Raw genomic sequence first — 24,187 nt, 5'->3', positions numbered from 1 at the left:
CCAAGTGTTCCTTGTTGCCCTGGCTTGTGCTTTGGCTGGAGAGCCACAGCCCCTCCCCACCTGCTATGGCTCTGACCCCTGTCATGCCCCAACTTGGAGCAGACAGCTCTGAAGAACACTCTACCCCGAACTCACTCAAGCTGGGATGAGGCCAGGATGCTAATGGCCCCATTGAGCTAATGCTATGGGCCCTGGCAAGCATTTCTAGGCACACCGTGATCTTATTAATATACCTCTGCCCCACACTGCTACTTGGCCAGGGCTGTCTCTGTGAGTGCCTCAGGAAGGAGGCTGTAGCAGTCTGAAGGAGGCAGTGTCATGCAGCAAGAACCTCCTGTCAATTGCCTGAACTCTTGCAATGCAGAAAACATTTAATTACAGAAAATGACATCAGTGGTACCTGGGGTTTTGTATAATCTAAACACTTCAGGTAATTGCTGTAATTATAAGCCATTTAGCAAGCCTGCCTACGTGGAAATACTGTAAAGAGAGCCTGAAGGGCTTGCATGGCGCAAGGTGAAGGAGCATGTCTGCTGCTAACTGCCCAAGAGGCCAGAACATGAAAGGATAGTCAGGACCTCCTAGGGACCCAGAGGAGAAACGTGTCTGTGTGCAAAGCAAGGGTTACCATCTGGAGTATGGATGTGCTGGGCTATCTGGGGTGCCCAGCTTATAAGTGGTTCTTTGGTAAGAAGAAAAGCAACTTACAGTTAAAGCACAGTCTCCCACTAGACACCTGGACACAGGTAAGTACGTGACAGTCACCTGGGGTGGGCCAGTCTTCAGACAAATGAGTGCTTGCAGCATAAGGTCGTATTAACCTTTAGCGACAGACTCAGGAAATAAAAACATGGCATTCAGATAAAAGCATTATTACATGTGCCCCAAAGCACTCGGAGTAGAGCTTTAGTTAATGAGCAAACTTTAGTTAAACCGCCCCCACCACCATTTTGAATTGCGGGACACTGAATACATAAGACGCTGTGGGTGTTGTAATTAGAGTGGCTCCTGAGAGCTGCTGTAATTAAAACAACCTCCCCACCCCGGAGCACGTGTATAGGCACTCTAGGATCTGGCCCTGCATCACTGAAAATGGGATTCTGCCCCCAACTTCAGTAGAAAGGGACTGGGGTCACACCGTAGGCATGTGGTTTGAATCAGGTTTCCTGGCTAACCCAAAGGTGGCCCTTATCGGGGCACCACAGGCAGCTTCTCTTAGTGCATTAGCTTCCTGCAAGAATGGTGAGTGCTCGTCTACAACCTTGGCTCTGATCTGTACATACAATAGAACCAGCTCAATGCCAAGCAAATGATAGATACTGTGTCACGATTAGAGGGAGAAAGAAAGATCTCTGATGCATAAAGGGAAAGAACAAAGGCCATCTCTTCACCGGTATTTCCTAAGTAAGAAGCAAATTGCCACTCCTTTTCTGCAGCATCTGAGCATCTTTAAAGATTTTCTGAACAAAAGCAGACTACAGAGTTCATGTGGGAAGGAACAAGCTTCAGCTCCATGGATTTGGGTCTCCAAGCAGACTTCGATGCTTGGGCCTGTTCTATCCATATATGTAATAGCGATGCCCAGTCCTATTGATAAATTGATAAAATACCTCCTGCTTTTGGTTCTCTTTCAACCAGCTTGGGAAAGAAAGAGGCAAAGAATGAATGGAAATACCTCTGTTAATGCTGGTCTTCAGGCCTGGCTCCTAAGAGTTTCCTAGAATGGTAGCAAAATCACGTGCTATAATTGCAAAGGAGCTCACATACCTACCCAGGAAAGAAACTAGACTAATTAAGAGCAGCTGGAACTACCAAGGTGGACAAACATAGCTCCTTGAGCGTCTTAGATGAGGGGCTGACAGTCATTTCTGGTCTGCCTGGAGGTTTGGTGAACCCTGGGACTGGAGATGCTGGAGCTTTCTTAAGTAGCTCTGAGCAATCCCTGTCGCAAGGCAGGAGTCAGGGCCTTGAGCCCCTCAGCTGCAGAAAAAAGGAGCTTGGAGCCTAGTGCTTAATGAGCAAGAGCTGGTGCCCAGGGTGGATTAGAGGAGAGCTGGTGGGTAGAGTTGAGGAACTGTAGGCTCTTGAGATATCTAAGATTAAAAAAAAAAACATTGAAAAGGGACCAGGTCTTTCCCCACTGTGCCTGTGTGAATGTAGCGAAAGCCCAACACCTGGGGAGTGCATCTACATTCACACAAGGATAGTGGAGAGCAGAAGGGAGCCTTCCTCCCCTTCCCCACCCTGCCTTACTTCAGCCGCTCAGTTGTTGCTGAGCATCTCAAGTCTGTCCATGCAAAAGCCCATGAGGATAGTAACCAGCATAATGGGTTGTATCTTCAGCAGTCCATGGTTGCTCAGTGAAGGCAGGACTGGTTAGTATGTGGTTGGCCAAAGCAAGCTTAAAGGAAGGGGTGCTGGTAAATGTAGGCACTTCCAAATCAATCCCAAAGCCCAGCACACAGGGAAATCTATGCTAGTGCAAGTAGCTCCTGCTTTCAGGAGCGAGACAGCCCCAGAGCCCAGGTAGACGTCACCAGATTCATAGATGTTAGGGTCAGAAGGGACCTCAATAGATCATTGAGTCCGGCCCCCTGCATAGGCAGGAAAGAGTGCTGGATCTAGATGACCCCAGCCAGATGCCTATCTAACCTCCTCTTGAAGACCCCCAGGGTAGGGGATAGCACCACCTCCCTCGGGAGCCCGTTCCAGACCTTGGCCACTCGAACTGTGAAGTTAGAGTTCAATCTAAATCTGCTCTCTGCTAGCTTGTGGCCATTATTTCTTGTAACCCCCGGTGGCGCCTTGGTGAATAAAAACCTCACCAATTCCCTTCTGTGCCCCTGTGATGAACTTATAGGCAGCCACAAGGTCGCCTCTCAACCTTCTCTTGCGGAGGCTGAAAAGGTCCAGGTTCTCTAGTCTCTCCTCGTAGGGCTTGGTCTGCAAGCCCTTAACCATGCAAGTAGCCCTTCTCTGGACTCTCTCCAGGTTATCCACATCCCTCTTGAAGTGTGGCGCCCAGAATTGCACGCAGTACTCCAACTGCAGTCTGACCAGCGCCCGATAGAGGGGAAGTATCACCTCCTTGGACCTATTCATCATGCATCTGCTGATGCACGATAAAGTGCCATTGGCTTTTCTGATGGCTTCGTCACACTGCCGACTCATGTTCATCTTGGAGTCCACTAGGACTCCAAGATCCCTTTCCACTTCCGTGCCTCCAAGCAGGTCATTCCCTAGGCTGTAGGTGTGCTGGACATTTTTCCTCCCTAGGTGCAGCACTTTGCATTTCTCCTTGTTGAATTGCATTCTGTTGTTTTCTGCCCACTTGTCCAACCTGTCCAGGTCTGCTTGCAGCTGTTCCCTGCCCTCCAGCATGTCCACTTCTCCCCATAGCTTTGTGTCATCTGCAAACTTGGACAGAGTACATTTCACTCCCTCGTCCAAGTCGCTGATGAAGACATTAAAGAGTATTGGTCCAAGGACCGAGCCCTGCGGGACCCCACTGCCCACACCCTTCCAGGTCGAAACTGACCCATCCACCACGACTCTCTGGGTGTGACCCTCTAGCCAATCCATGACTCTCTGGGTGCAACCCTCTAGCCAACCAGATACAAATCAAGAAAAGGAAAGGTATTAATTCTGGTACCTCAGTCAGGTCCTGCATTTCTTTTTTATTATTATTAATATATTTCGTGTTCCAGGTCAAATCAGCCAAATCAGTTCCAAATCATATTGATGGAGCAGAACTCAGTCATTCCAAAAACCATATTGATTGAGCGGGAAAAACTCAATTGTTCTAAATGCTGTGTATGGTGCTACAACCGGTAAGCATCCTCCATCCCAGGCTCTTACCCTGGGACTTCAGATACTCCCAAATCCATTGGCAGGCATCCTACATGCCCAGAGGTCTTGGGATTAGGATGCCCCTGCTCGATCTGAGCCAAAGTCAGGTCCTGTCTCCACAGGTGGGTTTTCTATCAGCCATGTTCACCTCCAGAGCCACCTGCATTATAGGGGTGGGTGACATGCTTGCACCTCATGCTGGGCAAAGGTAGCAGCAGATTGCAGGAGGCAGAGTTTTGTGCTGGGGAAAAAGAGATGGGAGCTGCTCATTTTGCTTGTTTGAATGAAGTTGCAATTTTAGCACATGGATAAGGACTAAAAGCACCTTCTTTAACTGTTGAACTGGCAGCTGTCTGACCTTCCTCTTCTCAGTATTACCCTCATGCCCATTGCCAAAGTTGCAGAATCTTAGGCAAGTTGGCGCAGATTAGCATAAGCTGCCCAAGCAAGTCCAAGTGATGCAGAGCAAGAACAAGCATGAAAATTATTGGCTTGAGTGCCTGCCCCTGAATCTGAGCGACAAATTAGGCTGAACGAGCATATTATCAAGCACTTGAAGAAGAAAGGGGCTTGTGTGAACAGAGCAGCAGCCCCATGCTGGGTGACACAGCTGTGACTGGAATCCACAAAGTCACTGCCTAGATGCCAGGCAGGGAGAACAGCAGTGGTGGGAGGCAGCAGCCTGTAGAAACCTGTTGAGGAGCAACAAGCTAAGGAGAGCCATGTGTTAGCGAGCATCCTAATTTACCAGCGCACCAGGGCATCGGGTTTGTTAGACAAGACCTTGAAAGGCTGAGCAGATACAGGGTCGTTTTGCAAATCAGCCAGCCAGCAGGAAGATGCATTCAGACTCCAGGGACTCCAAAGTCCCAGCAAGACCTGGCTCTTTCCAATCAGGAAAGGAAACATGGAGTTAATGAATGGGTCTATGCAAGTCATTTGCCTATCCTTAGTACATCCCCAGGGTAGCTCAGCACTGTGCAGCCCTTCAAGTCTTGATCCTCAGAGCCCAGCGAAAGACACAATTTGTACAGATAGAAAGCTGAGAAAGATGCCTCAGGCCACAAAGGAAGTCTGGGCTGGAGCAGCAAATAGAAGACAGTTCTCAGCTAGCGTGGTAAGCACTGAACCATCCGTCCTGTCCCTGAGACTAAGTGAGCAGTGATGAATGGAGTAGAGTAGACTAAACTGGGAACTCATGAGATCCTTGGAAGAGTCAGGACCATCATCTTGTCCAATAAAAGGGCCACAGAGAAAAGAGTAAGAGGAATTCAGCATGAAACAGTGAATCACAGCTGTGCGCTGCCAGTCTCCAACATTGATGCCTTACCCAGCTAAGAGGAACAGCCCCACAGCCATCCCCTTCGGCATGGTTTTACACAAGGGATGTACTTCTCACCTTGATTTCACCCCTTGCTCCTCATCTTACCATATTACAGGACATGGGTTTTCTCCCATGATGACACCCCTGGACCAGGGTCAGCAACCAAATGGAGGGGCTCTAGGTACTAAGTTCCCTCCCCATCCTAGGGAGGATTTTCCCTGCTTACAGCCATCCTACACAGATGCTGTGGGGTGCTGTTCTGGCTTTGCAGCATGAGATCCATCCATATACCAACAACCCATCTGTTAACATCAGCAGGACAGTGGATTATTGAGGAGCTGTGTACCCTCCGGCATCTGTCAGGCCACGGGAGTTTCCAGGCAATGAGTGACACAGCCAGGTCATGATGATAAAGCTGGCCATCACTTTGTGCTGTGAGCACATTGCAGCATGCTGCTGCCTCCTACAGTAGCTCTGCTTAATCAGCAGATAAGGAAGGAGCACTTGTACATACAGGGGTGGGGGTACAACTTAATTGCAGGAAACAACGGGGAGTAGAGATTATGTACAGTGGTAAGCAAGGTACCTTGGAGATACCATGCAGCAGCTCCATTGTGAGTGCCTATTCATCTCAAGCCAAACCCTAGTGGCTGGTATCAGCAGAGTTGCACCAGGGATGGAGTTGGCCCAGTGTGCACTGCTCCTCCGTACCTATGCACTTAGCCTGAGTCGGTGCTGGCATTAGACTGGCTCATTTACACAGTTGGATGTACTCATGCTAGGCTCAGAGAAGGACCGCCAAGAGATGGCAAGGTGCACATCAGCCCTGCGCAGCCCAGGGCCAGGATGCCTTTACCCCGCAACTCAGTAGGGACAAAGCAGGGACAGGGCTGTCCCAACACATGGTCCTGAACCACTCCCACCCCCACCCCCACCCCCATGTTAATACAAACCAGTTCACTTGTCACCAGAACGGAAATACCTTATATCTGCTGGGAACTGCTCCTGAAAAGTCACACTCTTCCTGTCCTGCTCCCAGTCCAGGGTCTGTCCCCCAGGCTCCAGGACAAACACTGCAAGATATGCAAGACACAGATCAAGAACAATCTCAGCCTGGAAGATGAGGAAGGGCAGAGAAACCCCGCGGGTCAACCCCCCGTGGCCTCCAGCACACAGCCAAGCTCTGTAAAGAAACCTGCTCAGTGCAGTTCTGGGGAGCCAGGGAGTGCTCCGTCTACCCAAAGAAGGGTGTTTGTACCCAAAAGCTTGCAAAGAACAATTTTTTCCCCCAATAATTCAGTTGGTCTAATAAAAGCTATTACATTTACCCAAAGACCCTTGAAGCCTCATGAACAAAGGTAGGCACAGGCAGCATCTTTCACCGCAGCACGCAGGTATCAATGCCAGTCAGGGGAGTACCAAGAAGATATGCTATCAGTGAGCTTCACTGGAAACCTCTCTCAGTCCAGCCCCCAGATAACTACATCTTTGTATCACTGCAGAGCCCAAAGGCCCCATCCAGAGCCAAACCATGTTAAGAGCTGCAGGAGCACATCAATCAGCATATTCCACCCACACAGACTTTCAGGCTCCAGACAAAGCCCAGACCCAGACAGCAGCTGTGGAAGGAAGGAGTGACCAGCCTCGTGGAGACCTTGGCTTGTTCATAGCTGAGCCTGCTGTCCTGCAAAGAGATGTGCTTACAAGGACAAGGCTGGATACCGTTGTGCTGGAAAGAACAGTAAATGCAAGGTTCATAGGGACTCTTTAAAGAGAAAGAGAGACCACAGAATTTCCCTTAGCCAAAGCAAAGGCCTGGAGTATCCAAATCAGTCAAGCACCAAAGAGTATTGAAAGCCTTCCAGCAGTTCACAAGCCTGGAGGGCACAGGAGAGGACAGTGCCCTGGGTCAGGAGAGCATCCAGCAGCCTTCTTATACCAGGCAGCCCTACAACTCATGCTTAATGCAGTACCTGCAGCCCTGACCCCCACCAGCTCTCTGCATGAACCCTACTGCTACTTTCCAATGCAAGCAGCAGCCAAAACAGAGGCAAATCTCATATCTCATCCAGCTGCTACTGACTTCCAGGCCAAATGACTAGGTCCCTGTTCAAATCACTCACTCCGCTTTATACATTGCTCTATGCTGTCTTTTGACAGCATCTGATGAAGTGAGCTCAAGTTCATGAAAGCGCACACTCTCTAAATATCTTATTGAGTTTGTCTATTAGGTGCATCTCTACCCTGCCTTCCACCTGACATCAGCAAACTACCTCTCTCAGGTCCCTACCAGCAGCAAGGACCACAGAGAGGACTTTGTAGCACAAGTCCAGAGCAAAGCATAAACTCACACCTCAGCCACTGCAGGGAGACAACTCTTCGGTCTGGTGCCTGCTCTGCCTCTGAACCCTTCTAGAGTGGAAGAGGACCCTTAATCAATTCCCCATGGCTGCGCCAGTCTTGCCAATCAGCACACTCAGCATGATAGCCTTCTCACCAGCCAACCCTAACCCTTTGCCTGCCTGCCTTGTGGCAGAGCCTTTGCACCTGGTCACAGCCCCTTTCCTCAGGATGCAAACGTGTCACGAGTGCATTAGTACTCAGCAGTGCAAAGTCCATCCCTCCCAGGCCTGGGGAAACATGGTTGTGACAATGCTCAGAGAATGGGTGAATGGGGGTCAGATCTCACTGACCTCACTGCCAATGGCATCACACAGAGTAGCTGTATGGTACCAGCATACGATTCAAACCAGCGTCACAAGCTCTGTGCAGAACCTCATCAGCTAGGCTGAGTTGAGCTGGTACAATGAGCTGGCACCCACCAACCCAGAGCTCATTTATCACGGTGCTCATGTCCAGGGTGGGGGGCTCGCAAGTCTCATTCCATGAGGCGTTCAGATAAACCTAAACAGCTCCTGTGCCCTTCGATGCAAAACTCTTGGTTTCATACCTTTAATGCATGCTTTGCAATAGTGCTATTCCTGATTTACAGCCCTATGATCCAGCAGGCTAACTCATCTATTGCATCTAGGTCACCCTGGCCATGAAAAGGACAATCCATTATCTTTTGGGTATGACTTCCAGGGCAACTAATTGGTTCCCAGGGAACTTTTGGATGAAACATGAATACTCACCAGGACCACTCCAGAAAGGCATGTGGGACAAGTTTATTTGCATTTGTTACTAGAAAGCCCACCCCCCCTTACCCCCACACATCTCTGAAGCATTTGATGTAGGTGGCAGTGGAAAGGCCCTGGGGGACAGGGATGTTTACCACTCAGGGTGGAAGGCAGTGTGCATGGGGAGTGGGAGGAAAAACCATCTGAGGTACCAGGAAAGCAGCCCAAGGGGCAAATCCAAGATGAATCATTTATTATGACTTTGCCATCAGCTCCCATCCCCTTTCATTTTCCTTTCATCCCTGCAACTTTCTCAAAGGATCAATATAGGCGCAGGGTTGTCTGTCTCGTAATGATCTCTGGCAGCATCTGCTCCAAAGCACAACACGCTTTGTCAAAGCCCAGCTAATGGTGTTACAACTACAAGCTGCCAGGACCATGTGCAACAGCATCTACTCACAGTGGGGGTGGCAGTACCATGGTTCAGGGGATAAAAGGTGCACTGGAGCTCAGTCCTGAAAACACCCCTGAAAGAGACTGTGGTGCTGCTATTAAGGATTTTGTTTTCCAAATTCCAAAAATGGTACCGCCTTCCTGTTTCCCTAAATGCACCCTGCTGTTCTAACTAGACACCGTAATGTAATATTTTAGTCCTAAATACTTGTGTGACCCTGTTTACAGTTAAAAAGCTGGTGCTTTCCATTTGAGAGGTGTTCACATTTCAATAATGGATGGTGTCCTTTATCTGCTGTAGAGAGATGGAGGTATGGATAGGTGCTTTTTTTTAAAGAGCATGTATGATGGATTGTGAGATTTGCAATTAGTCTTAGTAAAATGCTTTTGAGATGCTGGGATGAATGACACTACGAAAGGGCAAAGCAATATTAATATTCTCCCAGGGCTGGTCTATAGTGGTATGATCGTGAGGAACATTAAAACCCAATCAAATCCTGCATGTAAATGTATCAGCTCATCACTGCCAGCGAGCGACAGGCATTCCCCCTCTGTGAGCAGCATTGCAAAGCTGCTGAGGTGCATTCTGGACTGCTCCGGGTTGTGGTCCCTCAGGAGTACCAGGTATGGGGACTGTCCGAGGCAGGTTGCAACACTGCTGAGAGCACCGCTCAGGCACCTACAGCCACTGCAGACAGCTTGGGGACTATTTATGTCCCGTGTTTACCTGCTGCACAGTGCACTCCAAGGACGGCTTCACCCAATGCCATCTCCCACCTCTCATTAGTAATTACAGCAGAAATGAAGTGAGCTTCCCAGAATGAGCTTGACCTACTTCATTTGATTGTAGGTAGAAAAATACATGTACTGTAGTCCCTTCCCACATACATCCTATCCCCACTTTGCCCAGGGGACTCAGTGCTTCTCTGTAAAGACAAATAGAACTGCTGTTACTATTACGTGCCTAATGGATTTGGACAATTATGCTCAATTAGAAGCTTTAATCACATTATTCTAGTGGCTACTTGTTCAGGAGGCCTCCTGGCTACCTTTTACCCTATCCAGTCACACAGTGCTAGAGCAGAGCTTAATTTTATTTAGATAAACAGGCAACAGTGAGTGGGAATCATCCCAGAATAAAATCAGCATCCAGAAGAATGCCGACAGCACCCTTTGATTAACCCTGCAGCAGATGTCTGATAAGTACTTCTAAGGCTCCCCAACACTATAGTATCTGGTCACCTCTCAAGTGCATGGTGCTTTATCTTCCCAAGAACACTACGAAGGAGGGAAGGATTGTAAAGCTTGTATCAGTGGGGAAACTGAGACACAATAAGGTGGAGTGACAACATGTGGTGAGTCAGTAGCAGGGCTGGGGACCAGACTCACATTTTGAGTCCCAGGCCAGTGCTGTAGCCACCAGTACATCCCTGCCTCCTTCAGACTACAGAGCTGCTGTCCCCTTGGCGGTACCAACATGCTCCGGCACTGCTGGCTGGTTTTCAAGGAGCCTAAGCAGTGCCTCCACTGAACCCCCAAACACTGAGGCACTAGCAGGGCCAGTGGAGCAGGTCAGGTACATGGGCCAGCACTGGTGGCACCAGTTTTGCCCCCAGCTTGTATATCAACCACTAAGACAGGCAGCATGCCTCCTGCTTGAGTAGAGAATGGCACGTGCAGACCCTGGCATCTCCTTCCTGCCGGTGCCATGAAACACTAAGGGGGGAACATACATAGAAGCCAATCCTGGTAGCCCCTTGGTGTGCCTATGCCTATATCCAAACTGAGTGGCTCACAGATTTGGTAGGCATGTGGTCCTAGGGGCAGGTCCCAGAGCAGTTCTGCACTAGGGCAGAGCCAGTCCAGCCTGCACAGCCCAGTGCTCCTCACCCAGGTAGGGAATGACCTTGCTGTGGCCCCACACCCCTCCGTTTGTGCAGCAGGGGAGGAAGGTCCTTTGCTGCAGCCTCCTCTGCAGCTCCTTTGGCTTCTGGCCAAAGCAGTCTGTTGCCTTGGAATTGCCTTTAACAGTAGACATTAAAAATCAAAGGCAGTACTGTGTAATCAGCTTCAAAGGAGACTGTTAGGAGGGAGGGAGGGTCATAGCTCACCCCTGCAACCCCACTCGGGAAGTACTAGCACCTGGTTGGATACTTCAGCTCCAGCAGCCTAGTGCTGGCAAGGACAGGCTGGACAGCTCCCACAGACTGGAGCCACAGAATAGGCAGCCCAGGCAACAAGAGCAGAAAGATAAACCCCCCACTTGGAAGCATGAGTCTTTGCTCCTCTGACAGAAGGGATTAATGAGCCTGAGCTACAGGGAGCACTACAATGGTTTTGAGTTTAACCTCCCTGGTGCTTTGGAGTTATCAGCAGCCTTAAGCTACAGGGAGGGAGTCTGCGCTCTAACCTCAGCCCTACAAAGAGGGTCTCCAGAAAACACAGCAGCAGCAGGAGTTTTTCTCCAGGCTGTCACAAGGATGCCCTAAAAGGCCAAAAGTGTTGCAAACTCCTGCTGCAAAACATTTGCACATGGGAGCAAACCCCAGACTTCAGCCCTGATCCCCTGGCCAGGTCCAAGTGGAGGGCTGAAAACCAGCGCTGTGCAACTACCTGGAGGGAGTCCTGAAGAGACATGTGTTGCAAAGGCTGCATTGTGCCCTGCAGTTGTACCTAGACGCGAGTCCCTCTCCTGCCGGCAGCACCACTGCCCTGCTGGAAATGTTCGACAGAGAACAATCTGACCTGACAGTAATTGCTACCTGAGCAAGAGCTACTCTCTCCTTGCCCAGCCCCTGAAAAACCCTTCCACTGCACTACTCTCGTTGCTGCTCACCCACTGCACCAGGCATCCCAGACCCTTCTCTCCAGTGGGACTGGAGCAGATGTAGGGAGCTCATGCCTGAGGCACAGGCCTAGTGGGCAGAGCTGATCTGCAAGCAATAAAGGCCCTGATGTTGGTCAGCCCTTTGCTGCAGCCACATGCCTGTCCCGCTGCCACTGTGCCCACATGACCCTGCCCAAGTCCCTTCCCCATTCCCCTTGGCTTTGCAAAAGCACCAACCAGCTCCAGAGCTGTTATGCTGGGGGCCTCCTTCTTCCACTTGCCCAGGGTGGTGGGGGGCACTCCCCCTAGCTGCTTGGGGGGCAGAGCAGAGGCAAACACTAGGCTCCTGGAGGTCAAACTCACCATTTTATTGAAGGTAAGTGGGGTGGGGAGAACAGGCCATGCTGGGCAGAACAAAGCTGCTGGCCCACTCACTGGCCCTTGCAGTGTTCTGGGTGCTGGCTGAGTCCTAGCATCGTGGCCACCACTGCTTCATGGATGCTTTGGGCAACATAATCCATGTTGTGGGAGTTGATGCTGCACATGCTGACCTGGCCATCTGTGTGAAGGTAGATGTGCTTGTGCTTCACAAGATAAGCCACCTGGACAGCTGCTGGGAAACAGACACCACTGTGGGACTGCACTGAAGCCTTCTGCCAAGTGTAGCAGATTGTGGCCAAGAGCAGGCAGGCAAGGAAGTATGGCCTTGTGAGTCCCCAGGAGTCCCCAAGTCCCTGGCCCTGGGAGTGGAGGGCACTCTTCACCCCTCAGGATCTAAGGAAAGGGGAGCAGGCAAGAGTTAGCAGCAGCCCCTCATCTCACTGGCTAACAGTCCTAGTCAGCCCCTCCTGCGATACTTCTTGCATCGTGGTACAAGTGCCTGGCAGGCACCACGACGTCCTGCTCCACAGCCCTGGGGGCAGAGGGCCCAGCTCATGAGCCAGGGCAGGGAATGGAGATGAGATGGAGGGTTTGCAAGCACAGGCTGTGGCTTCTGAGACTCACAGAGCAGCTGCTCCAGCATGGAGGCAACTTTGTCCCAGGCTTGGTCTTGCCAGCTCTGTGCAGAGGAAGCCCCTGGCTAGGCACTTACGGAGCAGCCCCATGAAGCTGTGTGTACCCAGCTGGGTGGTGATGTGCTCCCAGGAGCCTGGAGTGCCCAGGATCCGTAGCTTCTCCTTCAGCTTTGCCCGGATCAACATGATCTTCTCCGCCATGGCCCGGAGACTCTGCTTCCTGCGGGGCCAGAGATGGGGAACAGGGAGTTCACAGGGGGGAAAAGACTTGGAGTGGGGGCCTTTCCTGAACCCACACTGACTCCGCAAGTCTAGGTAGGTAGTGTGCATGGGGCTTGGACTGGAGGGGCAGGCCCTGGGTGCTTTGAGTGAGCAGCAAAAATTGCATGGTGCGTTCAGGCAGGGAAGATTTTCTCCAGGATCCCCCACCCCAGAGCTGGCTGTATCGTGCAGCTTGCAATCTGCAAAGCACCCTAGGATGCTCCAGGCCGGAAGACACCCTGGAAACACAAGGCTGTAACCTGGAGTCCTGAGTCTCCAGCAGCCTCCGTCTGCTCCAGATATCAACTCAGGGTCCATCCTGCCACCCTTCAGGGACCACCCCCTGCCCCTCCCTTACCACTTGCTGCACAGGGCAGGGTTGTTGAGCACAGTGGCAATGACGCGGGCACTGAAGCAGGTGGGGCTGCCCCACAATGCTGCCGCCACCTTCTCCAGCTGGGACCGGATGCGGGTCAGTGCCACGTTGTCCCTCGCCACCACAGTCAGGTTCCCCACGGGCTCATCTGCCAAGTGACCAGAGCAGCATGGCACATTTGATGCATGTCCCCTGTGCATAGAATAGGCACCACCGGGCCTGTCCCAGGCCAGCTTCTTCCCACCTCCTCCCTCTCCACCAGATGCCACCAGCCCAGCCCCAACCTGTAGACCCAACTACTCTGAGACTGCACCACAAGCATGCCTCCATTCTGCCTTCAATCACCCATTCCCCTGCATGCAGTGACACCTAGTGTCCACGCTTGGGCCCTGCACTGTGCTAGAGGGGCACTGGGCTGGCCGTACTGTCACAGGCAACCCTGCAAGCATTGCTCTGCTGGGAAGGAGAAGCTGTGGGGGCCTCATGTCCCCGAGTATCTTGCCAGGAGCATTTTTAGCAGCTGCCTCACATCTGGCAGGGAGGTAATGCCCCATTTCCCTGCCCTCCTTTGGGAGGTCACGGCCAGCCCCTTTCCTCCCTCCATGGGCCCAGGGACGCACCATACAAGCCAAAGATTCTGGAGAAAGACTGAGCACAGAAGAGCTCGAACCCTCTGGCCACAAAGTGCCGCAAAGCCCGGGCATCCTTGTCCAGGTCTCCAGAGGCCAGACCCTGCCCAGGGATGTCGAAGAAAGGGAAGAGATGCTTCCTCTGTGGATGCAGGGGTGGGAAGGAACATGCAGTGAGGATCTGTCCATGTCAGGGACAGGGCAAGTGGCAGCAAGAGCTGGAGAATAGCTGTGTTGCCTTGCTCTCAGACTCGCCTCCATGACTTGGGCGACTTCTTCCCACTGCCGCGGGGTCAGGCCGGTTCCCTCAGGACCATGCAGCAAAATGATGGAGCCTTCTGGTGAGCTCTGAAAGCCAGAGAGGAGCTCAGTGGGCAGCATGAGCAGGCACTCATTCAGTCCCTGTAGGATGCAGAGACACAAGTTTGGTCCAGGAGGCGCCCCACAAAGCTCGTCCCTACCTCCAGCACCTCCAGGAAGTCCTCCAGAGCCACATCCAGCCTCTCCGAATCCCAGTACAGGTAAGGACAGATATCTACAAAGCCAGCATCATGGAATATCCCCTGGAAAAAGTCTGTGGGATACAAATCATGGCATTCATAGCATGCAGAGATTAGGCACTACTCCTTTAATTAGTGTGTGGGCTCTATCCAGGGGCTTGCCGTGTTCTGTGCTGTAGAAGACATCACAAACCATGCAGAATGGCAGTGCATAGGCAGCAGGGCTCTGCATGCCCCTGTCCCTGCAGTGAACAAAGCTGCCCAAGACCCATCTATGACAATGAAAGCTCTTTCCAGTACTGGTGCTGTGTTTGATGCTGACAGCTCTTTACAAGTCTCCACTCCAAGCTCCATGAGCTGGGAAGAGAAGAGCAACTGCCAGCTGCCTCCAAACCTTCAGTGGGGAAGCCTGTGTAGGGGAAGTCAGTGATCCCAGCTACCAAACTCTCTAAAAGTATTCCCTGCCTCCAGGACTAGACCTTCCTGTGGGTCATTCAAGAGGGTGGCAAGAGCCAGTCTCCACAGAGGGAGCGAGGAGACAGCATGCCCCCACTCACTTCCCTTCCCAGCTGCCCCTGGTTCACTGAGGAGTTCAGGGTTCAAGGCATTATTCTAGCCCCTTAAAAGTCCCAGGCACTGGGAAAGTGCATGCACCATGAACCAAGCCTGGCCTTGGCAGCAGCACCTGCCTCGACCACATCACCCAGCTGCGCTGCAGCCTTGCACTGTCCATTTAGGCTCCTGCCACCCTACAGCAACTGCCTTGCTGTCTGTCACCCAGGTCGGCTGCTCCGGCACGTCACTCACCCAGCTGGTGCGCAGCAATGTAAACCCTGGCTGGGCCAGGGGTATGCTGACAGTGCCAGCGCCGCAGGAATTCAGCTCCGATCCGGAGCGCTCCAGTCACTCCCGCTGTCTGAACACCACCAGCCTGACTCGCACAGAGACAAAAGGGAGTCACTTTCACAAGCTCCCCCAGCACAGAGGCAGGGCCACTGCAGCTCCTTCAGTCTAAAGCCTGGCCTGCCTGCCTGAAGGCAAGTTGCTGGAAACAGCCTCCAAAGAAGAGCTGCCATGACAAACCCTAGCAGCATGCAGTGCTGGGTAGGACCAGGAGGTTGGCAGGATGCTTCTTTGTCTACCCCATCCAAACTACCCTCCTCCATGAGCCAACAGCCCCAAGCCAACCCCCACTCCACCAAGAGGCATATGGAGCATTGCTTCTGTGTTGTTACCAGGTAAAGCCTGCACCAGAAAGCTAGAATAGAAGAAAAATCCCTGCCCAGGCCAGGGATATCAACAGTAGCATCTGCTTTTATTGCATCTCTCATCCCACTGCCCCTTCTGAAACACAGCAGGCAGCAGAACACAGAAAAAGGACTTCAAAAACATAGTTGTTCCCTTTGGGTTTTTCTTTTTTTTGTTGTTGTTTTTTTTAATTAAATTGCCACCTGGGCTGCTATTTTCCAGCTGGAACAATGTGCATGTGCCCCTGGCTGATGTTGGTACTCTCAACCCCCACTTCTCTCCTAGTGTGGAGGGAGAGCCTGAAGGTCAAGGTGCTGCCAGTGTAGAGAGGTCCCTCAGACATCTGAGGATTTCCAAGGCCAAATCCTCCGCTTTCTAGTCCTGCCCACTTCCCTGGAGCTGACAAGTCCTGGATTTTAAATACAAATACCAGTCCTAACCCTGTGCATTGGGAAAGAGGGGAACACATGCATGTATTGTGTTAGTGGGGTTGTGCTTGGATTATGCTCCAGGAGTGCAGAGCTGCAAGGTGCACATGGATGGGGGTGATGTCCTGAGTTACAACAGCCCCTGGCTAGTCTGCACAGAAGGGCAGGGCTGCAATATGGCTAGGGGTTTTGTATTGAACGCACCCTGCCATCCTTTCTGCAGGGCTCAGCCCTAATTGCCAAGTGGCATCAGAGATAGAGCAGTGAAGATCTGAAGAGCGCGCTCAGAGGAGCACCGACAGTCTGCAGGATCCGTACCCTGTTCTCGAGGATTGCCTGGCTCTCCCGACCGATCGCCAGCTCTGTGGCTGCCCTGGTGAACTCGGGGAGCCCACACACCGGGAGCTGCTCATAGTCTCGCGTAGGGTCCCCGGCCACCAGCTGCAGGGTGCGCAGCACCGTAGGGCAAACCCAAGCTTCACCTGTATCTATCCGACAGCCTGAAAAGAGAGAGGGTAGGCCCAACCCCACGCTGGTCCGGGAGCATGCTGCTGCCGCCTTCCAGCATCACCCCGCCAGCCCCAGCAGGGCAAACACCCCCACTGCAGATGCTGCAGGGGAGCAAGGCTCATTGCCACTGTGCTGCATCCTGACTCCCGCCCCAGCTCTTCTTCCATCTCCTTGCCTGGAGCTGCTGCAAGTTTTGCCCCAGGCACTTCTTTTTCCAGTTTTCAACCCTTTTCCTTAGTTGCACATGGCCTGCATACTGTTGGGTGGAAGGCACTGGGGACAGGTGCCCTTTGCTTTGCCCGTAGGAGGATGATTGTGCACAGATAGCTGGTGCACCAGCCCCACTCTGCAAAGGACGCAGTTGCAAGGAGGATTCTCCTTTCAGTCTCTGCAACTCTGCCATTCAGCACTGACAGCCTCCCTCAGCCCCAGCTTGACAGCACTGCCCTTGCCCCCTAAGCCCACCCCCAGTTTGCTCCCTGGAAGGTGGGACATTCATCTGCCTCCTGTCTTCTGTGCTGCCCCATCCATGAGAGCCCTGGGGTCAGTCCCACGTATTGCTTTGTGTCCCCCACCCTGCACCAAAGCAGCACTCAACCCTCAACAGGGATTGAGCAGCGTCCCTACCCCGGCAGTCCAGATACACCTTGTCTGGAGAGGGGTCCTCCATGTAGGCATAGGGGAGCTCATGGGCTTCCCTGGTGAGCGGGACATCAAGGAAGAGGGACAGAGCAGCCATGCCCCGGCCAGGTGAGAGCAGGCAGGACAGGCTTTGCTCTTCACACCTCCAGCCCCGTGGGCACCCAGTCCAGCGCTGCAACTGCCGCTGGGCCTGTGCCGGGCACTGGAACGCTGGTTGTCCCGGCAGCAGCCACCCCGGGAACAGCTGAACAAACTTGCTGGGGGGTGGGGGTCTGCAGGCACCACGTGCCAGAGCCCGACCTGAAAAGGAAGGCTTGCTGGGCAAGCAGGTAGAGCAAAGCCAGATAGCTCAGCAGGAGATACCCAGCCAGGGACTGAGGGAGGTCATTGGTGATAAATGAAGAGGCTACAGGAAGGGAGGACGACACACAGCAGAGTTTAATCATCTCAGAGCAGCACAGTGCTGCTCCCAAACTTCCCAGTAATAGTCTTGCAGGCCACAGACCCTGTTGCTCGGGGCTAGACAGATTCAGCAGGATGCTGCCTGAAGGGAAAAAAAGGAGAATTTAGCCTGACCTGGCTCTGGATCATGGCACAGAAGGCAGCTCCAGGCTGGGAAAGGACAAGGATGCCAAGTTTCCAGCTGCATCACCCTTTGCCAAAGGTGCAGAGCCCACTGGAGGAGGTCCCACCCCATAGTCCAGCTTTATCCAGACCAATGGAGCCATACTGCCTATGGAGGGGGGGAGGGGGGGGCGGGCAGACTCTCTAAGTTGCTGTATTTTAGAGACCTGGGTTACAGAATGGGTTGAGTGTACAGTGTACCTCCCATGGATCAGACACTTTGGAAACTACAGTCATTTGTTTTAGTACCACCTTCAGAGCTGGACTTCAAAACACACCAGCCAGGACCCACGAGGGACACCAGTCCAGCAGAGAGTGCAAGCCAGGGAGGCTAGTGGGACAGGCACCAAGTGTGACCACTGATCTCCTGTGTGCACTGAGAGTGCTTCCCACTCACAAAACCAACATCCTAGCACAAGGCAGCTAACACTAAAATTAATTACCCCCTCTTCTTCCACTACACTCTTCTCCTTCTCTTCCATCTCTGCTTCTGTCTCTTCTTCCTCATTCTCCAGTCCCTCACAAGGTGCCTCATATTCTTCATAATCTTTCACTGGAAAGACATGAGAATTGCAAAGTGACAGTCAATAGGAGCTACTGCTGATGGATTCCGAGTAGCTGGCAGGGGCTTTGCATGGGTAAGTGTCACCAGGATGTTGGCAAGATGCAGAGGGTTACCAATGGTGCGCATAGGAGATACTGCAAGGGGGAAAGGAGGGGTGTTGACTGAGTTGCATGCAGTGCACAGAACACCACCCACATTCCCAAAGACATGGACAAAGGATTGTGCACCAGGAAAACATCCTTTTCCTCATGGCTGGTGGGGTTGCAACCTGGCTGCAACTAGGCCTGGAACAGATGACCCCTCTAACCTAGAAATGCAGCAGCAAAGGAAGAGGGAGAAGGAAAAAGAGATGAAGTTCTGCATAGACCACCACACCTCCATAGCATCCTCTAGGTTCATATCGCCAACTCAACAGCCATGGTCAGAGACAGAGGGACTTGCTTAAAGCCACGCAGCAAATAGTATCAGAGAGGTTCTGGCTCCTAGTTGTGCGATCAACCCCTTGGTAACGCACCCACCACTGGCACAGTGCTGTCACAGCAGCCCATGGCAAGGATCAGAGTCTTACTTACAAATGACATGTTGTCCATGGAGATAGACTGGCCCTGTTCCAGATTTTAACACAAAATCCACAGGAGGGGTAAATTCAAAGCCGTCCAGAGTAGCCTGAAACAAGGCAGGGATGTTACATGGAGCCCCTGGGAGCAAAACAACATACTGGTAACACGCACCGGGGAAAGCTGCTGCTTCAAGAACAACTCAGCATGCAGGCAAGCTACAGGAAAGGCAGCAGGGAAGTATGACTGCCTCACCCACTGTCTGCACTGCCCCCCTGGCAGGCTGTATTTGGCAGTGACCTCTGTGCCATGCAGTGGGCAATAGGCTGCTATCCAGACAATGGGGACACAGCTCCCCTGCTGGTCCCAGGGCCACACAAGCATGTTGTAGTTGCCTCCTTCCAGCTGCCCAGTGGGGAGGGATGGTGGTGAAGGAGGCTGTGTTAACTTAATGTCTTTATGCTGCTCTGTGTTACCATGGGAAGAACGGAGAGCTTCAGCGATGCGATGGGCATCGGCGTGTTGTCGCCATAGGTGTTTTTTGCTGCTACAGCCACCACGTTAAGCTCGTCCTTGGCCTCTGCCCCGAGACAGATCTGTGGAACAAGCAAGTCATCGGCACCGGGCTGTGCTGGCAAAGGAACAAATCTCATGCAGCGAGCCAGTGCCCCGGAGAAGAGCCAGGCCCCTGCTACCAACAGTCAGCTTGCAAAAGACTGCCCTGACGCTTCCATGCATTGCAGAAATTCCCTTCTGCCAAACCAGTCTATACCCGTGCAGCGTCTGATGCAGTCCCTGAGCATTGGTAGGCAATATCAAGGCAGGGTGAGGATGCCAGAGCAGCAGTGCTGTGGGGGAGTTTCTGCATGGGCAGCGGGAAGAACAAATCCTGCCTCTGGTCAGAGCTTAGACATACCCATACCCATCAGCGGGGCTCCCCAGAAAACCCTGAATCTTACTGTTTTCAGCGAGACCAGGTGCTCCAAGAAGTCATCCTCTTCCTTCACGATATATTTCCTGGTGCTGGCATTCAGCTCGCAGCCTAGAGAAACACAGCTGAGCACGTGGGGATGTTCTTTCTCTAAGCAAACCCATGCCACACATAGAGGAAAGCTACAGCGTCTTATGCAAAGCCAGTTTTTTTGCAAGTTTCCCACAGGCAGTTCTAGCCCAAAGACATCTTGATACAAAAAATTGCCGAGCAAAAGCTTGATACCATACTTAGTTGAATACAAGACAAGGCATGGGTGGGAAAGCCCCTCATCTTGCATTCACTTACAAGGAAACCTCATTAAATACACTAGCTATCATCAAACTGCTGCCAAAAAGCAGCATGTGCTCAGTAATGGAAACCAACTATGAAATTGGTTAAACGCACCCAACACTCACTTGACTATAAGGCACATGACCCATATTGGGCAAACATGCTGATAACAACCTACCACAAGATTATTTTTTTTAATTTGTTTCAGGCCATATTAGTCAAATTGTTTCCAAATTCTATCAACTGAGCAGAGTTCAGTTGTTCAAGTCTGTGTGGCGCTACTACTGGCAAGCATCCTACCACAAAAGAAAAAAAGCATCCTCTTACCACAAAAATAAACTAATGCTCTATCAAGCAAGACTAGGGACATCTGAACCCCAAGGCCTCCAGACCCAAGGCTTGCATGTTGGATGCCTGCCTGGATTTGGGGAGTACCTAAAACTCCCAGACTGATCGGCCTGGGAGGAGGATACTTGCCCAGTGGCAGAGCTGCACAGGCTTGACAACTGAGCTCTGCTCAGTCAAATTTTGGAACTTGATTATTGTGCTTTGCCCAACCGAATTTGGAAGAGATTTGGCCGTGAACAAGATATACAGATATAGATGGCTATCCAAGCGCTGCTTTAAAGTATGCATATGAAGTACCTGTGCTAAAAACTCATAACAGTTTCATAAAAAGGTAATGCATGAATTCTGGATGAACTGAGCATATGGGCATTATATGCAGATTACTATGGCTACATTTAAATTTCAAAGTTATTGTTTTCAAATCTGCTTTATTTTCTCTGCTGTAGCAGTGGGAGGGAGACAAATTCAAGGCAAATCTCCAATAATTAGCTTCTCTACCTGGAAAAGTATAACACACTTATAAATTCCCCATAGATAAAATCTAATTACTTTGGGGAAGGGATCATCTTATAGTTGACATTATATGGGTCATCTTATATTTGAGTAAATAGCTGCTCAGAAAGTGGATTTTACAACCAATGAAGTTTCAAGACTTTGGGGATTTTCTATCCTTACTCAGGGAAAAGCCAACATTTTGAAGCTTTCTGTGAAATGAAATTCCACAGGAAAAAAAAAAAAAGTAGGCTTTTTTTTTTTTTTAAACAAGCAAAAGGTATTTTTCTGATCAATTCAAAAAACTAAACAAGCATATGTTTCCATTCCAGCTACTTTCCTATTTCTGAAATTTTAAAGCACATTCAATTCTGAAACCAAATGAAGCAGTGCTTTCCATCCTGAAAACACCGGCATGGTAAAACAAGTGTCCCATGGTTTTCTCAAAACCATTTTTTAAAGAAAATCAACAGCATTTCCCAAAAAACAGTTTGGCTTCATGCAAATGGCATTCTCCAACAGAAAAGTTTCTACCAGTGGCAAAAACACAACTTGGTGGCTTTGTTGCTTTGCTTCCTTCATTTCATTGATCCCAAGCCAAAGGAAACATGGATGATTTAAGACTGGATTTGAAGAGCTGGAGTGGGGCTGGAGGCACTGGCCTTATCTGGGAAGAAAAGAGCTTCAAATACTGCTATATAGCAGCTATGAGCAGAGCTGCCAAAGGGTCTGGAGCCAAGCTCGCAGGGGACTGATATGCCCGAGTTCAGCCCCACGTGTGCGTGGCCAGTGAGAGGTAGCGGGCCAATATTGTATGCTGCTTGGGACCTTTCAAAAGGGAAAGCTTTGCTAACTTCTGGCATCAGGATTGCACATGCTACCCTCAAGGGGATAATAACCACTTTTCTCCCCCTTGTCAGCTGCCCATGACGAAGGAACCTTACCCCACAAGACAACCACAGGTTTTTCCTCATCAGACAGCAAGCTGGGAAGCGGGAGAGGAGAATTCATGGTGCTCTGTAGCGGCAACCTACGGGGAGTTACAGCTCCTAGGGGAACAAACACAGCAGAGGAAGCAATGCGCACCTTGCTTCTTACCAAAGAACAGAAAAGTAAGTGAGCAATTTACTAATCCTTCTGGTTTTTTTCACTAAAATCATACAGCCAGCAAGGAACAGCGAGGAGACTCCTCCATGCTCAGTATCATGTTCGAAGAGCAGTTTGCTCTCTGTAACACAGATGCAATCGGTGTAAGATGTTATGCCTACCCAAATAGCAGAGTAGTTTAATATTATGTTTTTATAACGGGCAGGATGTAGTTTACCAAGCCCCACACTACCGTCAGGGCAGGCAACATGCTCACTCTGCCTCAGCTTGAAAAGTTTTGCAAACTTGAACATGGAAAAAAAACTGGAGAGTAAAGACAGGGAAGAGAACAGCTGCAGCGAGGAGGACGAAAGCTACTGCGAGGTGGTAATTTGGTTAACATGGGAGTCACATGAACTGCCCAGAACCTACCAACATTTCTGAAGCCTGCAGGACAGTAGTTAACCCTTCAACTGTGCAGGCATCGGCCAGGCAAGCGGCACAGCTCCAGCTGGGAAGCGGCACTGTGCAGCTTAGCAGCTCTGACAGCAAGCGTTCGGGGAAAGCTAAAGAACAACCGAGTGTGGCACATACAGACCCACGTGGTTTTCTTCCCCTTTCAGTTAATAAATAAATAAATAAATAAAATCAATGCAGCGGGCACCCTCCCACTCCTCACTCTTTCCCCTGATATGCCCACAATCAGGTTCTCCCACACTCTGGCAAGAGGCTTCGTCCTATGCCAGTTACCAAGCAAAGGGGAGCAGTGCAAGCTAGAAGTACAGGTGTCAGGGACACCCACGCTCTGCACGGGCATCTGACTCTGGAGGAGATGAACCACGCATCACTTACCAGCGTTCCCCTCTGTTGTGCACTCTCAGCACGGCAAGGGGTCTTAGAACTAGCAAACCTATAACCGGGACCAGAAATATAAAGGGCCACTTGAATCAAGCCTATTTTCTCTAGAAACAGAGGCCCTGATCCTGCAAACACTTTTGCATGTGCTTAACCACTTCCCTGGAAACCAAATGACCTACTTGCAGCATCAAGTTAAACACCAACATAGGCATTTGCAGAGATAGAAGGGCCCAACTCAGAGAGCATTGGAGACAATTACATTCTTTCCATTCCCTTCTTTGGGTTTGGGCTCAGGTCCTAATAGCAGCAAATTTCAAATGTACCAAGAACATCCCTGGTATAATAAACCAAGCTGACACACGCTGCAGGATAATTAATTTCACCTCTGTCCCTCAGGAGATTCCCCAGTCCTAATTCTTCCCTTGGGATGCCAGAAACCTCACTGGAGTATGTTCAATCCTTGGGAAGTTGCCAAGAAGCATTGCTGCTGCCACAGACACAAGACCAGAGCCTCAGCTGGTGTTGACTGGGCTCTCACCGTTGGCCCCAGCTCAGCTATGCTGTCTGCAAGTCTCACCCTTTGAGAGCTGCTTTGTACTTTCCAAAGCTCATGAGAGTTTATTTGAGCTTCAGGATAAGTTATTGGCAACTGCTTCTAGGGGAGTCCGTGGAGTAGCTTATAAATAAATAGCAGAAACAGCAGAACCATTAAAGCAACTAACAGAGAAGCAGCCAGAGATTCTGCAGTTCCAGTATAAATACAATGGAAACATTTGCCCAGATTTTACTTTTGCTTGTTCGGCCATTTCAATCAGACACAGTAACAAAAGCAAAGCCTGCCGAAAGAGAGACCCTGAGAACAGTACAACCCCTCAGCTCTCATATTGAAACCAAAACCCACTCTGCTTCCAAGTTAACAAGCTGCTGATTTTGTACTCACACCCACCAGTCCCAACCAGTGAAATTCTTCCCCTACAACACAGAGTGGCACTACCAGCCACTTTATGGATGCCTGAAAAGCTTTCCAGCTGCCAGCACTCAGTTTGGGAAATGCAGCTCCATGAAAGGTAGCATCAGTAACTGGGGGAATGATAAAAGACCAGTCAGGACCAGCTGCTGCCTCCCGAAGACCTGCCAGAAACAATAGGCTGAAGGGCCTCCCTGCTCCCTGACTCTTAAGCACAGAGTGGGAGAAAGCCACCTCCTATATT

The 24,187-nt window shown here is 51.0% G+C and overlaps 3 protein-coding genes across 5 annotated transcripts in view; all 3 read right to left on the bottom strand.

Moving 5' to 3' along the window:
* The window catches only part of LOC102572713 (prolactin-releasing peptide receptor), a 43,637-nt gene extending 36,946 nt beyond the window's left edge, over nucleotides 1-6,691 (bottom strand). For all 3 annotated transcript variants that reach the window (XM_019491448.2, XM_059730682.1, XM_059730683.1), the window contains exons 1-2: nucleotides 6,502-6,691; nucleotides 6,156-6,246 (exon numbers count right to left, since the gene is read on the bottom strand). The gene's annotated coding sequence lies outside the window, so the exon portion shown is untranslated. The remainder of the gene's footprint in view (nucleotides 1-6,155; nucleotides 6,247-6,501) is intronic.
* Nucleotides 6,692-11,919: 5,228 nt separating this feature from the next.
* On the bottom strand, nucleotides 11,920-17,279 carry GOT1L1 (glutamic-oxaloacetic transaminase 1 like 1). Its single transcript, XM_059731811.1, is given in 9 exon segments — nucleotides 11,920-12,182; nucleotides 12,666-12,808; nucleotides 13,208-13,373; nucleotides 13,846-14,021; nucleotides 14,024-14,202; nucleotides 14,316-14,428; nucleotides 15,162-15,285; nucleotides 16,349-16,588; nucleotides 17,187-17,279. Coding segments are annotated over 9 exon segments (1,413 nt in total). The 3' UTR covers nucleotides 11,920-12,003.
* Nucleotides 17,280-17,602: 323 nt separating this feature from the next.
* Nucleotides 17,603-21,970, bottom strand: LOC102572396 (nucleoplasmin-like). The gene is made up of 5 exons (XM_019491471.2): nucleotides 19,888-21,970; nucleotides 19,405-19,524; nucleotides 18,944-19,037; nucleotides 18,250-18,359; nucleotides 17,603-17,726 (listed from the first exon to the last, which is right to left on the bottom strand). The coding sequence occupies exons 1-5, from the start codon at nucleotides 20,197-20,199 to the stop codon at nucleotides 17,712-17,714; spliced, it is 651 nt and encodes a 216-aa protein (XP_019347016.1). The 5' UTR covers nucleotides 20,200-21,970; the 3' UTR covers nucleotides 17,603-17,711.
* Nucleotides 21,971-24,187: the final 2,217 nt, after the last annotated feature.

This window comes from Alligator mississippiensis, chromosome 7 (assembly GCF_030867095.1).
Source record: "Alligator mississippiensis isolate rAllMis1 chromosome 7, rAllMis1, whole genome shotgun sequence".
NCBI lineage: Eukaryota > Metazoa > Chordata > Crocodylia > Alligatoridae > Alligator > Alligator mississippiensis.
This window is presented reverse-complemented; position numbering and strand designations above follow the sequence as displayed.

Coding starts and splice junctions, on each gene's coding strand:
- LOC102572396 (XM_019491471.2), bottom strand. CDS start 20,199: ATGCAAGATGAGGGGCTTTCCCACCCATGCCTTGTCTTGTATTCAACT. Junction 19,525..19,887: donor ACCTGGTCTCGCTGAAAACA/GTAAGATTCAGG, acceptor CTTGTTCCACAG/ATCTGTCTCGGGGCAGAGGC. Junction 18,360..18,943: donor CCATGGACAACATGTCATTT/GTAAGTAAGACT, acceptor ATGTCTTTCCAG/TGAAAGATTATGAAGAATAT.